The sequence below is a fragment of the Rhinolophus sinicus genome, linkage group LG03 (assembly GCF_036562045.2).
Source record: "Rhinolophus sinicus isolate RSC01 linkage group LG03, ASM3656204v1, whole genome shotgun sequence".
In the NCBI taxonomy this organism is placed as follows: Eukaryota; Metazoa; Chordata; class Mammalia; order Chiroptera; family Rhinolophidae; genus Rhinolophus; species Rhinolophus sinicus.
In genome coordinates this window covers 54,173,841-54,190,782 of record NC_133753.1, presented here as the reverse complement: position 1 = coordinate 54,190,782, position 16,942 = coordinate 54,173,841, and the positions used below count along the sequence as shown (strand labels likewise).

At 34.5% G+C, this 16,942-nt stretch overlaps 1 protein-coding gene across 3 annotated transcripts in view; it reads left to right on the top strand.

Annotated features, from left to right (window-relative positions):
• Positions 1 to 16,942, top strand: part of UNC13C (unc-13 homolog C) — a 504,352-nt gene that overhangs the window by 248,912 nt on the left and 238,498 nt on the right. For all 3 annotated transcript variants that reach the window (XM_074327725.1, XM_074327724.1, XM_074327726.1), the window contains exons 10-12: positions 3,141 to 3,310; positions 6,066 to 6,181; positions 8,323 to 8,486. In XM_074327725.1, coding sequence (XP_074183826.1) covers positions 3,141 to 3,310; positions 6,066 to 6,181; positions 8,323 to 8,486 — 450 coding nt within the window. The remainder of the gene's footprint in view (positions 1 to 3,140; positions 3,311 to 6,065; positions 6,182 to 8,322; positions 8,487 to 16,942) is intronic.

Below are 16,942 nucleotides of genomic sequence, written 5' to 3'. Positions count from 1 at the left end.
TCTTTGGAAACTATAAAGAAAAGAGGAACTGGTCAGCCTTAAAAAAAAAAAAGAAAAGAAAAAATATCACTTCTCAGCCTTTTGGCTAAGATCAAGTGTAAAAAAAAAGAAAAAATAGAACCTGTGATAGTAATGTAAGATGTTAACAATAGGGGAAGCTGGATGTGGGACATTCAGTAATTATGTACTCTATTTGCAACTTTTCTGTAAATCTGAAGTTATTCCAAATTGAAAAGTTTTCTTAACTAAAAAATGAAAAATAGAATCACTGAGAAATGCAGAGATTGAAATTTTCTGCAGCAAAACCACAAGCATATTTACAGTGGCACATCATTGACAAAACATTAGATTTCTGTCTCCTAGAACTTAAATGAACTCTGGTGATTTATCAAAAGTTGACAAAAAGGGACTTCTTTCTGCTTTTATAATGTTTTGGGTTTTAAGTTTATGACAGTGGTAACTATTTTTCCTCATATGCTTAAGTTTTCTTTCATTATTTTTTTCTAAGATGAGAATGAGGCAAATGATCTGGTAGTTGGGTTTTTGTTTCTACATAGACTGTTTTTTGATAGCAAAGAAATTAAAACCTTAGTCATTTCTAATACAAATTTTGGGTAAATTGCCAAAGGTTTCACTGTGTATTTTTTTTTTTTTTAATACTTTGGTATTCCAAGTAGGTGGGAGACAGCTGTGCTATTATCCATTCTGACTGCTCTACTTGGTTGAAAGTGCGTGTTGTAAGCTTCTATGAATACGGTGTCATGGATTAATTCTTTCCCCCTCCCCACCATTTCCACCTCATTTTACCAATAAAATATCTATCAAAACTGGAGACTTTTTGATAATTGTTATATTTGTAAGAATGATAAAGCTATTTTTCCTTCAAATATAGTAAAAGGGATTTCATTTTGGCAAAACTTGGCAGATTTTTTTAATTCATATTTTTTGAATGACAGATACATGCTAGAAACTGTTTCAAGGATAGAGATACTAACAAACATAGGCTCTAACTCCTAAAAGAACTTATGGAATAATGACATTATAATAATATGACTAATATAGATCAAACATGATGTGTCTATCGCTGTGCTAACTGCTGTAAGACATTATTTCACTTATTTTCTATAAAAATCTTATAAGATAGATACTATTTCCCACATTTTATAGATAAAGAAACTAACATTCATAGAGATTAAGTCATAGAAATAGTAGTTCTCAACACTGTCAGACCCAGTGACCTTTTTATATAAAATTTATGATTTTTTAAATTCTGAAACAAAATTTAAAATTTTATCAATATAATTTCAAAAATCAATATAATCCTATTATATAAAGGAGAAATAAAAGTAGTCTAACATGTATTTTAATAAGTAAGGGTAGACACAACTAGCCTAGAATACATAGCTTAATGAACACATGCTTAGATGGAATTAGCATGAATGTGACCACCTCAAATGAAGACTGATACAAATATTTTGATTTAAATAATTTGAATGGTTTTGACATCAGTAATGTAATTTCTCAAAATAGAAAACAACCCTTGGTAAGGTTCTAAATAACAACAAAAAAATTTTACTTTGATTAGTGATTTATATACTGATGGTTTGCCAGGAAATTTCAGTGTCCAGTAAAACATGCAAAAGAGTAGGTGTTTTCATATAGCGATAAGTCCCAAACTGAGTTTTTTTACCAAGAGGTTTTGTGTCTTCTTCCATGCCTTAGGGTCGTTTCAAATCATGTGGACAGTCCTGTAGAAAGTAGGGTGTCTAAATCCCTGACCTAGTCCACTGAATTCCAGTAGTGCCTTTCAATGTTTGTGATAACCAAAAATGTCCCAGACATTGCCAAAATGCTCTGTGTTGAAAACTCCCACCTTTAGAAATAGTGGGGCTATGATTTGCACACTGGCATGTCAGACCTCACCTCAAATCTCATTTTTTGTGTGCTACATTAGTGATTAATGGAGAGACAGTATATTGTCAGGAGTTCTTAAGTAAATTCCGTACCATGAGCCTATTTGGCAATCTGGTGAAGACTATGAATCCTTTTTCAAAATTGTAGTTTTCAAATGCATAAAACAAAATACATAAAATTGAAAATAAGATAAATTAGGTCGATTTAGTTTTAGTACGGTAAAGGTAGTTATAAGTAATGTGTCACGTTGCATAGCACTTGTAATTTTATATGTAAATATCTGTGGTTTTATTGGTGACAAAAATCTTACAGGTACTGATAATACTGCTGTGGTGTGTTGCCTATATTCATAATTGAAGGAAACTAAAGAGGACGTGTTTTATTATTATTATTTTTAATCCAACCTCAGAGATGCTCAGAACTCATTCACTAACCCCAGGGTAAAGACCAGAGTATATAAGTGAATACATGTACAGAGTAAATTGGCAGGTCAGGGTTGATCAAATTAACTGGCTCAAAAAGCTGTAGAAAAAGTTATGAAGAGCAGGTGATTAGTTGATTCTTAAGGAATGATTAGTTAGCAGGCAGAAAAGCATAAGGAAGAGTATATACAGAAGTCATAGGGTCAGGAAAGACCATATATGTGTGGGCAATACTAAGAAGTTTGCTTCAACAAGGGCGGGGAACCTGAAAATAAGGGATGGACTAAAATGTGCAACTTCTCCTAAAAACCAGAATTTTGTCCTCATTTTACTGGACTTAACAATATACGTGTATGTGTACTGGAAATTTTAGTTTATCAAATAGGCTATGTGACATCCACTTTCTCAATACCCATTGCAGTAAAATTGGCTTCATATTTATGGTGCAGAATTTTCCTAGCATGAATATGTTGTTGTAGATAACTGTTGTGAATAAGAAATATTTCATAGAGAAAATATCCCAAAGTTTTCTGACCCAAACTTGCTTATATCTAGTTCAGTTAAAGGAAAGAGGGGGAATAGGTATGATTTTCTCTGATTAACATTATTTAGCTAACACAACTTTTCTTCAATATCCCTGATACCTGCAACATCCCATGGATGAAATGGGTCAGTGGGAAGTCTCATTTCTTATGTGATATGCTATGCCTTTCTGGATTAGATAGACTTAAAATAAGTTGCTAACATCAAATGCCACTTAGAGCAGTTGCCAGTGGTTGTTAACTTATCCACATTTATTTTCAGTGAGTGCCATAATTCTACAGATCGAATCAAAGTCAGAGTGTGGGATGAAGATGATGACATTAAATCCAGAGTAAAGCAACATTTCAAAAAGGAGTCAGATGATTTTCTGGGACAAACAATTGTGGAAGTGAGGACCCTGAGTGGAGAAATGGATGTCTGGTACAACCTAGGTGACTATCTGAAAAGCAGTTAAATAAAATACCAGAATATCTGTGGCACGTATTGCATGCCCATATAGATAAAAAATAATGAATGCCTTTCTAGAAAATGCTGTAGGACTTTAAGCAGTTTAGTTTCACTGGAAACTAAAGGTAATAATTATTTATTCAAATTCAGCATTATTGAAAGACATTGGTAAATTTGAGATGACAAGAGAAAAGTCTTTCACAGAATCAACTGGGTGTCTTTTAGGAGAAAAATATTATCCCATTCTTAATTTTTAAATCATGAAATGTAGATCCAGAAATCTTTGCCAAATGTATTGAAAACAATCAACCTATGACTTAATACTGTTTGACTTATTTCCTTTGAGTCCCTTAATGAATTTTGGCAAAAAAGAAAATGTGTGTTTTGGATAGCTTTCAAATAGTGATATGAACTTGGCTTTAGCTGTCAAAGCCAAGTATATGTGTGGATTTACTCGTATGTTTACTCTAATTATGAGAATATGTTTAATCGGCATGATTTTTAAATGAAATTTGAATATGGAACCAAAAATTAAATAAATATAAGTCTTAATTTGACTTTTACTAGAATTGAATCATAACCTACGCTCTTCAGTGATGATTGAATAATAGTGGAAATATATGAATAACCTCAGTTTCTGTAAGGATATGATCCAAATTTTCTTAATCTTATCATCTGAAATGTTTTAATTAAATTTGTAAGGGCTGGTTGTGAATCAAAGAAGGGTTTACATAGTTCGAAGATTACAAAGAGTTTCCATTTAGGATATCAGTATATTTTAGCAAATTAAAGAGTGCTTTTGGGTTTTTAAAAACCTACATACTTCAAGTAATGTAATATTTGACAAAGTAAAAGGAATAAGGTCACATAGAATTAATGAAACTCTAAATTACATAATAATTTAAAGAAGGAGATACATATAACTTATCTGAACACAAAATTCAAGCTAGACTAAGAACTCGTTATCAAAAAACACTTTATTTTAAAGAAATCTTCCTTAAAGAGAATTGCTGCATCTATATTATTGGCATGCAACTTTTACCTCAGTTATAATGATCATCTTCCCATATCTTGTTTATGCTATTAAATAGCTTTATATGTGAAAATAGAGATGTTAGGCAAGGGTAAATAAACTTCAGGCCATTAATTCTATCATACTCACAAATTGTGTTTTAATTAAAGTAGTTTGCCTATACATAGACTTTTTTTCTATAATAATAAGTTAGCATTTGAGGCAGTGAATATTCATAATAGAAATTCTTCTAATTGTTTTTTTGACAAAACATACATGGGTATAGTGTTCAGTTTGCCAGTGTGCTGTTAGAAAAACCAGCTACCCAGCTGTCATGCTGAAGCTGCCCTTCAGTCTATGGAAAGGAAAACAGGATGCAACACAACATGGAAGCCTTTGCCTGCTCACTCACAGTTTGTACTTATGTACCCTCATTGCTGGTGTTTGACCTTTCAAAATAGAGAGAAAGGGAGGAATGGAGGACAGGTTTTAGCTGTGTGTAAAATCTTTCAGTGGTTTCCACCCACATGAGTACCATGTTTTCATTCTTTGTACAATGTTCCTCCTTCCTAATCACTTAGAATTCATCCCACCATGCACCAGAGGACTTGGCCAGAAGCCCTAGGCATCCAAGCAGACCTGTGTCCCCTGAACCAATTGGGATGATGATACTTAAAATCAAAGAACCAGTAATGCTGCCCTGGGGCTCTGGAAAGAAATCTGTGACAAAATTTCCTAGGATATGCATGCAATTTCTCTTGGCCCCAGCACAGAACTTTAATATTTGTTGAGAATCAACTCTTGCCCCGTCATTAAGTGAAACTCTCATGATCCTGGAAGTCCTGAGGGAAGAATTTTCATAGCACAATGACTATTAAATATTAACAATAAAACATCAGCAGACGTTTCATACGAAGAAAGTAGACTTCATGATTTAACATTATCACATATGGCTAAAAATACAGTTATACATAGAGGGTCAGTTAAAGAAATCTTTACCACTGACTTTGTGTAAATTTGTGAAATGGGTGAGCTTGCCTCTTTATGTTTCTTCTGGGATGTGAGTGTCAAATGTAGGTCCACTACTTACATTCATACTCTAAGAATTTTGTGACTATGCTTTTATTTCTCAAAGCTACTGATCAGTTTATCTTGGACACTTGTGTGCATGCCCACACACATATTATTTGACTGAATTAACTGCATATTAATTCCATTCAAATAAACAGTTAATCCCGCACTCATGAGTAAACAGAGACTGTAGGTCTTTATGAGTCACTAACAAAGAAAATGATTAATAACTTTTTTTTTATAGCCAGAGCTTTGACTCATGTTTTCAAGCACAAAAAGAAAGAAAAGGGGAACCTTTTAGGTAAAATGCTTTCCTGGTTAATTTTATCTTTAAGTTATATTTCTTTTAATTGCCTAAATAATTTAATTTCATTGTATAAACTAATCAAGTACACAGAAATTTATATCAGAATGGCAGGGTCTTCTGATTAAGCTTTTCTGTATGAAGTATCTATAAGGTGGTCTGACAATCTCAAGGACACAATAGGCACATTATTTCAAATTGTATTTACCAGACTCATTATGGCTAGATAATAATCAAACCTGATATAGAAAAAACAGGTTTTTAGCAATGTAAGCCTCTTCTCAAGCTTTTGAGAAATTGTGTGAGAAATATGGTATTGTCAAAAATGACAGACCACTTTTTGCTTTCTCAGAGAAACGGACAGATAAGTCAGCTGTATCTGGAGCCATTCGATTGAAAATCAACGTGGAAATAAAAGGAGAGGAGAAGGTTGCTCCATATCATATACAATATACATGTTTACATGAGGTAAGTAAATTTAATTGTATTAATAATAATAATAATAAAACTTAGAATTTGGTCTTGATTATGGATCATACAACAAAATATTTGACTTACAAATACAGTTGAATTAGGTTTGTGGAGTTGTTCCTGGGTTCTTACTCTGTACTAAAGTGGTAATGAGCCAGGGTATCACACAGCCTAAGAATTGCCCCCCGGAAGAGAGGGCAGGTGTCCTCTACAGATATTAAGAAACAAGGCAATAAGACAATAATGAATAAGTAGACCAAATGAAATTATCGTTCTTCCAAGGAGGGAAAGAATATTAAAAAGCATTCATTGAAGAAATGTCATGGCAAATATTGAGGAACCATTAACAATATAGTAGTTTCATAATGTAGGAAAAGACCCAAATCATGATTGTTTTTGAGAACTCTGAGTTAGCGTTCAGGTTTTAGTGAAGATCTAATTAGGAGTATTGTTTACAACTAGAAATATAGAATTATTGATGTTGTATCAATGGCTTTGGGGAACCAATGGAATACACAGTAAATTTTCTTCCATTTTCTGAGTACAACAAAGCCTTCATGCACATTGAAGCCTTCTCCATTTTAACTATCTTTTCACACATATCTGGGGATGAAGAGTGTCGAATGTAGTTACCCACTCCTCGTATTAAAGAATATACCCACACAAAAGTAGGGCCTGGCTGGCTTAGAGAGGTAGAGGCCACCCATTTTGAATCTAAAGGGTAGAATGACCAATTCCCTTTTGTCTGTGTATCTATGCCTCAGCGTAGACACACAGACAAATGATCTTGAGCTTTCATTGAATACTTTGCATCGAAGAACTTAAAGGAGTTTCCAGAACCTTTCTCTGATACAAGTGACACTTACGTCATGTATCAAAAAATATGAGGCGAAGCTGAGGAATGCACCTTTCCCTGTGTTCAAAGAGAAAATACCTAACACAGAAAAAGACAGTTGAGAGAATCTTTGCATATTATTTTTCCTAAATGTATTAATATCTATGAAAGTTTATATGTCTCATTATTTGCACTCCATTTTACTAAAGAAGGAATGAGGAACAGTCTTTCGGTCTTTTGCACATTACACAGTAATTAAATATAGGACCTAAGCTTAATTTCCTGACTACAATCTGTCCAGTATTATCATTCCTTCAAGAAAGGTTAAGTTTTCAGAGCAATAAATGGGAATCCCTTGAACTGGCAGGATGGGGAGCCAACTCTGGCCTTACAGTGTGGGCAACTGAGATTTGGGTTCAGGGAAATAGCACCATGTTTCTCCGAAAATAAGACCTAGCCAGACCATCAGCTCTAATGCATCTTTTGGAGCAAAAATTAATATAAATCCCGGTATTATATTATTATAAGACCAGGTCTTGATATTATATGATGTGATATGATATGATATGATATGATATGATATGATATGATATGATATGATATGATATGATACTGGGTCTTATATTAATTTTTGCTCCAAAAGACGCATTAGAGCTGATGGTCTGGCTAGGTCTTATTTTCGGGAAAACACGGCATTGTGCTTTGCTTTTCAGTCTTTTCTGCTGGTCCAGGAACCAAAAAGAACTGAAATCCAAGAAAGTGTCCTTCATTGACCCAGGCTGCATCCATGCAGCAGTTTCTAAACTTATTAGAAGCAAAAAGAAATTGAACATAGTGAGTTATTCCATTACAAAATTCTCAAACATTCATTTTCAACCTCAATTCATTGTTTTGAAGCCAAAGCCTTTGGTATCATTTACATACTTAAAATCTGTAGTAACATAGCCAAAATCTGGTTATTCATCCAGGGCTCTAGCATTGACTCAGAGCCCATGAGTGTGAAATATGTTCTAGCATTTACAAATGTTTACATACAAAAACTTTCACTTCCTTCAAAAATGAATTGGTATGTATGAAACATTTGAATCATTGATTCTGTGTAGAACCAGACAGAAATAAAGTCAAAATTTGCATAAAGATGAGGTTAGTTAGAATGGAAATCCAAGCTATTCCTATTGCTTATAGATGCTGATGAAACATTAGATGCAATTACAAAGCAAGTGTCATTTACTGAAAGTTACAGTTAAATATTTCCGGCCTATTCTAAGGAATTACTGAACAATTGAAAACCACTTACTTTTAGAATCTGTTCCATTACTTGACTGAAGTGAAATCTAATGGTGCAGTGAAAATCCCAGAGGTCAAAGGGGATGAAGCCTGGAAGGTTTTCTTTGATGATGCTTCCCAAGAAATAGTCGACGAATTTGCCATGCGTTATGGGATTGAATCCATTTATCAAGCAATGACGTAAGTACTATAAAACATCTGTGTTCAAACATCTCTGTTGAAATCCGAAGGAAAAGAAAGAGTGCCCATCTCCCTTCTAATACAAATGAAATTTGGTTAAAAAGACAATTGTATTTTAATACGCCAGTTTGATGCTGGCTACCCTCTCTTGCATCTACCTATAGAGTATTAAAGATTTGGTAATTCACTACCACTATCTTCCCAGCCCTTAGTGTTTTCTCAAGGTGTGGTCCCTTGACTAGCACCATTAACAGTACCTGGGAATTTAGGAATGCAAATTCTCCAGCCTACCCTAGACCTACTAAATCAGAAACTCTGAGGGTGGGGCTCAATGATCTGTGTTTTAACAAGCCCTACAAGTAATTCTCACATACTTTAAAGTTTGAGAACCAATGCCTATTTGATTGAAGTGCATTGTCCAAAGTTACAAAGCCTACTAATGTCAGGGACATATCTAGACCCATTACATTCTCTTGACCCTAACATTACACTATATTATTCCTTCCTATATTTATATCATTGCTGCTAACTCAGTAAAACCAAGATTTACTGAGTACCCATAGAATCCAAACACTACAGTAAATACAATGCTACAGAAGTGACTCAACAAACACATAACCATTACTGAGGAGTTTAAGGATTTAGAATTGGATTGTTTGCCTATAGTTTACCTTTTGAAACCTGATCTAAGATTCTAAGTGCACTTTTTCATATACATGCCACGTATAATATGTAACCAATAATGTACATGCTGGGTCTTACACCGTATTTCCCCAAAAATAAGACCAGGTCTTATGTTAATTTTTGCTCCAAAAGACACATTAGGGCATTTTTTCAGGGGATATCTTATTTTTTCATCTACAAAAATCTATATTTATTCAAATACAATCATGTCATCTTCTGGAACATTGTCATAATGTACTAAATGTGTCCGTCTGGCTGACGATCTTAACTGGGGCTTATTTTCAGGGAAACATAGTATATTAGAAGAGAGTTCTCTCGTATTAATGATCAAATGATATTTTCAAATGAACCAAATAGATACTGGCCCAGATAATCAGTCATTTTCAACCATCTCAATGATGTATGTGTATTGCACCAAAATCACTGCTCTTCTTCAAAGTTTAATGTGCATAGCATTTGATCACCAATCATAATTCTGGAACAGCATATGTAAAAATTAATTTCTTTAAATGTTTTGACGAAGTATGTGTACTTTTTCACTTTACAAAATGCACTACTGTTAAATAATAAAGATGTATAGATTCATAGACATGAAAAGAAGGTTAGAAGTCACCAAATGGAACCTCCCTCCAAATCAGGAAACCCTGTTATTGCATCCTGACTAGTGGCTTCATCCTTCTGCTTTCTCACATCCAGCAACAGGGAGCTCACTCCTTTACAGATACCTATTTGTAATTGAGTAGCTAACATGGAGTCTGTAACTTTGCCATCTGCTGCATCCCTTGTCAATGGCTATAATAATTCAGCAGAATACCTACTAAAAAATTGTGCAATTTCAATGCAACTATTGACAGTCTAAAGTAAACAAAGTGGTCTGACAAAAGAGATTTTTAGAAAGCACAAAAACAAATAATACCTTCTGGAAAGAATCCCAGTAAAGGAAGGATCACGTTAGATTTATTGCAAATATCTCTGTGAGCTGATTCGGATTTCTTCATTTTCATGTTTTTTATATTCTGAGCACAATCACGTTAATATAGAAAAATGGTAAAATTGTGATAGTTTAAAAGAGGAGAGTCATCTCTCCTTCATTTTATCACTTATATTTTTCTCTTATCTTTTCACCTATGTAAACAGCAACAATAAAACAGTATTTTTGGATACTTATTGGTATCAAATGACCTGCAGGTGAATTTGGTCCTATCATATTTATAATACTCAATTTTGACAAATTCCCTCCTCACACTACAAATTAGTCTAAAGCAGGGGGTTGGCAATTTTTTTTTTTTTTCTGTAAAGGGCCAGATAATAAATATTTTCAGTTCTGTGTTTCCTGTGATCTCTGTGACAACTGCTCAACTCTGCACGCCTAGTGCAAAAGCAGCTGTAGTTATCAAGTAAACAAACGGGCATGGCCATTGTTCTGATAAAACTTTATTTTAAAAACAAAAACTATGGACTGGGCTTGGCTCTGGACCCCAGATTGTCAACTGCTGGTTTAAAGAGTGAAAGCAAGACAGGTAGGCCTCAGGAAAAAGAATGCCTTATTTTTGTGTGTGTGATAAATTGACAATTGCATTTTGATGACAACAGTATGTGGCAGATTCTGTCTACTTGTGGTTATACTTTTGGTTTGATATTGATATTTTTATTTAATCAATGTTTCTTTTAGCATTAAGTATGCCAAGATGTCCCTAACATTTCCCTTGCCTTGACCAAACTTTAGACAGGCATCTTTCTAACTCAAAGCCCCAGACCTCCTTCTCACTTTCATCCTCACAGAATCCAGAGGCCTCTAACCTTCCTTTTCTTAGAGCATTTACTTTAAAAAGCTTATGACTGTAAATTCTTTCTCTGACCTTTTGAGATGTAAACCTTTTAAAAGACACCTGTCAGTTTTACAACTCAGGACTCGCTTTCTCAAAAACCTGGGCGAGCCATCCGTTTTGAAGGTAATCATCAAGGAAGGTCGGCCCCTGTCTCTCAGTGTCTGTGGGAGGATAGAAGCTTAACGGTCCCTTGCTCCAAGGTGTAATACTACCTCCCGTCCAGAGGATAAGAGAACATGTTTGTTTTAATTTGGGTAAGGCCCATTAGCAAACAGGTGACTAGGATTCTACCCACACCAACTCTTAAAAATTTTCCGCTCCATTCCACACCTCAAGTTTTAAAACCTTCTGCATCTTTCATTTCAGTGGAGTTGAGTTCAGACTGAGTCCTGGTTTATCTTTCTTATAGCACAGCCTTGAATAAAAATTTCCTTTCCTAACTTTGTCCACTGCAATTTTTGCTTTAATGGTACAAACTTTACCATCTCACCAGAAAAAAAATGCTATTTTTTTGACAATCTATAATTTTTTAAATAATATCTTTTGTATTTCAATTATAGTTATACAAAATATTATATTGGTTTTAGGTGTACAAACTAGAATTAGACATTTATATGACTTAAGACGTGATTACGCTAATAAGTCTAGTACCCATCTGACAAGATACATAGTTATTATTATTGACTATATTCCCTGTGCTGTACCTTATCCCCATGACTATTTTTATAACTGCCAATTTGTACTTCCTAATCCCTCCCCCTTTTTCAACCATCTACCCAACCCGCTCCCATCTGACAACCATCAATTTGTTCTCTGTATCTATGAGCTTGTTTCTATTTTGTTTGTTCACTTATTTTCTTCTTTAGATTCCACATATAAGAGAAATCATATAATATTTGTCTTTCTCTGCCTTATTTCACTTAGCATAATACCCTTTAGGCCCATCTATGTTGTTGCAAATGGCACGATTTCATTCTTTTACATGGCTGAGTAGTCGTCCATTGTATATATGTACCACATTTTTATGCATTCATCTATCGATAGACACGTTTCTTCCATATCTTGACCATTGTAAATACTGCAATAAACATAGAAGTGCATATATCTTTTTGAATTGGTGTTTTGAGTTTCTTTGAATAAATACCCAGAAGTGGAATTGCTGGGTCAGATGGTAATTGTTTTTTTAACTTTTTGAGAAACCTCTATACTGTATTCCATAATGGCTGCACCAATTTACAATCCCACCAACAGTTCATAAGGTACTATTTTTCTTCACATCCTCGGCAACACTCATTGTTTGTCGATTTATTGATGATAGCACCTCACACCTGTTAAAATGATTGTCTCTTTGTCCTTTTAATTTGCTTTTCCCTGATGATTAGTGATGTTGAGCATCTTTACATATGTCTATTGGCCATTTGTATGTGTTCTTTGGAGAAATATCTATTCAGGTCCTCTGCCCATTTTTTACTTTGATTGTTTGTTTTTGTGGTTGAGTTGTATGAGTTCCTTATACATTTTGGATATTAACTCCTTATCAGATGTATCATTAGCGAATAGCTTCTCCCATTCAGTAGGCTGTCTTTTCATTTTGTTGATGGTTTCCCTCACTGTGCAAAAACTTTTTAGTTTTATCCCATTTTTCAATTTCTTCTTTTGTTTCCCTTGCCCAAGAAGACATACACAAAAAATATTATTAAGAGCAATTTGATAATCTGATAACTCTTAAAAATGTTTGCCATCAACATAGATATGATTCCTTCATTTACTATTCATTGGTGATCATTAATTGTTGAAAATTAATTGTTTTTATATAAAAATATACATTTTGTATTTATACAATAAGATTATAATTATATGTATAATCATTTATAAGACAGATAATAAAATGAGTTACTTAGAGGGGCACTTGAATTCTGTTCAAAGATTTACAAATTGAAATCTTGAGAAGTCACATCATGTATTACTGCTTTATAAGAAGTTCTGAGTGCCTGATAGAAACTTAATACATATTTGTAACTGAATGAATCAAAATCAAAATTTGTTATGCAGAATTGCATTTATTCTCAACTTCACCTGGCACATCTCTTCATGTCAGACATTTTCAGTTGTCAAAAGCAAGCAAAGCAGAACTGAGCAGCTTAATTAAGTTGATGTAGGTGTTTTACCATTTATGTTGCATTTAAGTGTTTTAGAGCATATCATATTGATTGGTCATTTCTAATAATTTGGAGAGGTTTCAGAGTACTGACATTCTTTTGTTCAGTGCTGAACTTTCAGATCTGTTTTTTACCATATTTTCCAAATGATACTTTTGTAACTGAACTGTAACTTGAGTCCTAACCTATTGTTGGCCAATGAATTACTCATCAAAAAAAAAAAAAAAGTTGATGAATAACCAACCATATCTTTACATTTAAACTGGTTTCCTATTGAATCAGCATTTTTCTGTTGTTTTGAAACCTTGCTTCAGAAGACCAAAAACCATAACAAGAAAACGAACCAACAGCAGCACATAACTAGATACGGCAAGCTTATCTCAGGTGTATTATCTCTTAATTTTTAAAAACAAAATATTGGAGAACTTAGCCTTAAGAAAGAAATAAAAATGTCCTGCCTGTGTAGTAATGACACTTTCAAGTTTGAGAAAGAACAAAACTGCTTAATTCTTGTGCATTTTCCTAAACATCATTTGATTAGAAAAATAAATCAAATATCAGTTTTGATGTTTAAAGTCCCCTTATGCTTAGCCAAATCCCCAGGTACCTTCATAACCTTCCTCTTTTATTAGGAATACTCCCATTTCTTTGAAGATAGATTTGGAGCAGAAATAAATCAAGGGAAAGTGTCTATTAAGTCAGAGAGGCTGCTTGCAAATTGTTAAATTTTCCTCTAGTGTATTTCTCATCATAAAAAGGAGGCTGAATCTGCTTTGCTGGTAAATAACCCGTACATTAATACTAAACTTCCCAGTCCTCCAAGGTATCTCCTACTTACTGTAAATGCTCTCTCCTTTTACCACAGAGCATCTTCTGTGATGGCAAAATTTATTAGCCCCATTTATTGCATAAAAATGTGTCCTTTGTTTTGGAACATTCATGAGAAGGAGAAAAGGGATAACAGTTTTCATATTTGGACAAGTGATTGATCAAGGACCTGGAGAATTTGTCTTCCAATGGCAAACAGAGCCATCTATCTAAATAAAATAAAAGCACTTTTCCAGTTTATGACAGAATGAAAGCATGTTCCCTTTTCAAAGGAGCACGTGATTCTACATATCGTGTTTCCCCCAAAATAAGACTGGGTCTTATATTAATTTTTGCTCCAAAAGACACACTAGGGCTTATGTTCAGGGGATGTCATCCTGAAAAATCATGCTAGGCCTCATTTTCTCGTTAGGTCTTATTTTGGGGGAAACACGGTATTTAGCATCATGAGGTTGGGCATAGAACCTGTTTCCATCATGAGAATTTGAGAGTTCTTGATGCATTTCATTTATTTATACAAACATCACCCTTATCATATGCATGGAATTTCATTGTCAAGCATTAAGGATTAAATCATCTTCTGGAAGTGATTTGTGTCAAGCAAATATATTTTAACTGAGTATTTAATGAGTTTTGCATTTATTGTAAAATGAAGCCCAAGGTGTCTCACAAACCTGAGATGATGTTAGACTATTGAGTCATGCCTCTGTAATACCAAACGAGAGAAAAGCATTAGTTCAGTGCTTTGTGCATTGGCATGCTTAACAAACAACCTGTACTTTGGCCCTGGCCATCTTAACTTAATTCATATTTGAACCAGAACTGTTGGGATATAGTTACTTTAAAACCACTAGTCTATTTTAGCTGCTTAAGCCATGAACCTGCTTTCTAAGGAGAGTGCTGCTCAACTGAATCATTCATTCCTTTTGGAAATATTTATTGAATGCCTGTCATGTGCCAGGAAGTTTTCTAGACAGTGAGGATACATCAGGGAACAAGAAGCCAAGGTCCAGTCTCTCATGGAGCCCAGATTTCAGAAGATGTAACTGATTTATTCCATAGACACCTTTTAAAACAAAATATTGGAGAACTTAGCCTTAAGAAAGAAATAAAAATGTCCTGCCTGTGTAGTAATGACAATTACAAGTTTGAGAAAGAACAAAACTGCTTGATTCTTGTGGATTTTCCTAAGCATCATTTGATTAGAAAAATAAACCAAATATCAGTTTTGATGTTTAAAGTCCCCTCATGTTTAACCAAATCCCCAGGTACCTTCATAACCTTCCTCTTTTATTAGGAATACTCCCATTTCTTTGAAGATAGATTTTATCTAAGTAAGAGGAAGTATACAGGACAACAGAGCTACATCAATGAAAGATAGCTCTTTTCCCCAGTGAGCTCATTACCTAGAGGTAACAGGGAAAATAAATTAAATAATAACAAGACAGTATAATGGAAGTATGCATAGGTGCTATAAAAGCATAAAGCTAGTGATGTAGGAATATGTCTCTGTGAGTCCCCAAATGATGTAGGGGATTTTTTCAGTGAGTGAGTGCCGGGATCGTGTCTCATGATGAGACCAAAGAATGTAAACATGGACGCAGGAAAGTCAAAGAGTTTTAAAAAGAGGATAGTTTATTAAAAGCAAAGGGCCAGAGCTCCCGAGCGGGAGGGGGTCCCGAATGGGGGTGCCCAGTGACTGAGGCAAAAGTTCTTACTTTTATACTTTCCCTTGCCTGCTTGGGGAAGGAGGCTAGAGCCTTCTAATGTAATTCATCTATCAGGTTTGTCCTGTTTGTCCATCCTGAAGGGATTAACAAATCCACCCTTATCTATTAGATCCTAAAGGGATTAATGAACCCATCCCTCAAATCTGTTCCTTTGTTCCCACTTATAATTATTAACCTTAAGGCACTTCTCTTATCTTTGTCTTGGAGTGAAGGAGACATTCCAGAACCTGGCATTTCAGGATATGGCTGCCTTTTGCTTATTCCACCAGGGACCTTCCTGTTTCCCTAACGACATGCTAACCAACCTGTCTCACTAAGACCAAATCTAGGAACAGATGAGGTGTCAGAGAAAGCTAATGGGCAGCTTGAAGATCCCATCCTTACTTGCTCTTCAACTTCCATCATTTCTCTAAACTTTATGCATTTCATTACTTTCCTGTCAGACTCCACTGCCCTCACAAACCTCCGTAATTGACCTCGAGCAATCCATGGTATCTATGAAAAGCTGTGATACTTTTGGCCAAAGAAGTGATCCATAAATGTTAGAGTCTTTCTTTAGTGGCAAGAATTGATAAAATATTTCCTTATCACTGAAATGCATGCTAATCTGATTGCCAGGAACAAATGTGATAAATGTCCTTTTAGTGTATTTCAGGAATACAGATAATCTTTCCTTTCATCTATTTCTCTGAAAGCCCCTCAGAAGATCTAAGAATCATTGTCTCTTTGGTGCTTCTTTCCAATCACCCTGCTCTTATTTTCATGAAAAAATAATTGATTTTTAAATCCTTTGAATCAAAAGCATTTCCATCCCTTGAAAACCACAAGATGGGTGTGATTAGGTACAATTATCCATGAAAAGGCAGGTGAGTTAGATGATTTTTTTTTCTCCATTAAGATGCTTACAAAACAATAGCATGTGAGTTGAATCCAGATGTGTAATTTGAGGTACACGACTTCCCAATATTTTGCCAGTACTATTCTGAGAATTAATGGTTGATAGTGTTGTAGCAGTTGCTTCAGCTGGAAACATGCCAGTAACTATCTCATTACTGGCAATTTAAGCATCATCTTTTTGGACTTTGTTACTCCAACTTTTTCCATGGAACTGAAATTCTATTTGCTAAATTGGTTTGACACTAACCCCATTTTCTCGCAAGAGCAAAGTCAAGTGATTTTAACATCACTAACTAATTGTTTTTAATCAAGTCTTTGCAGGGAAATGT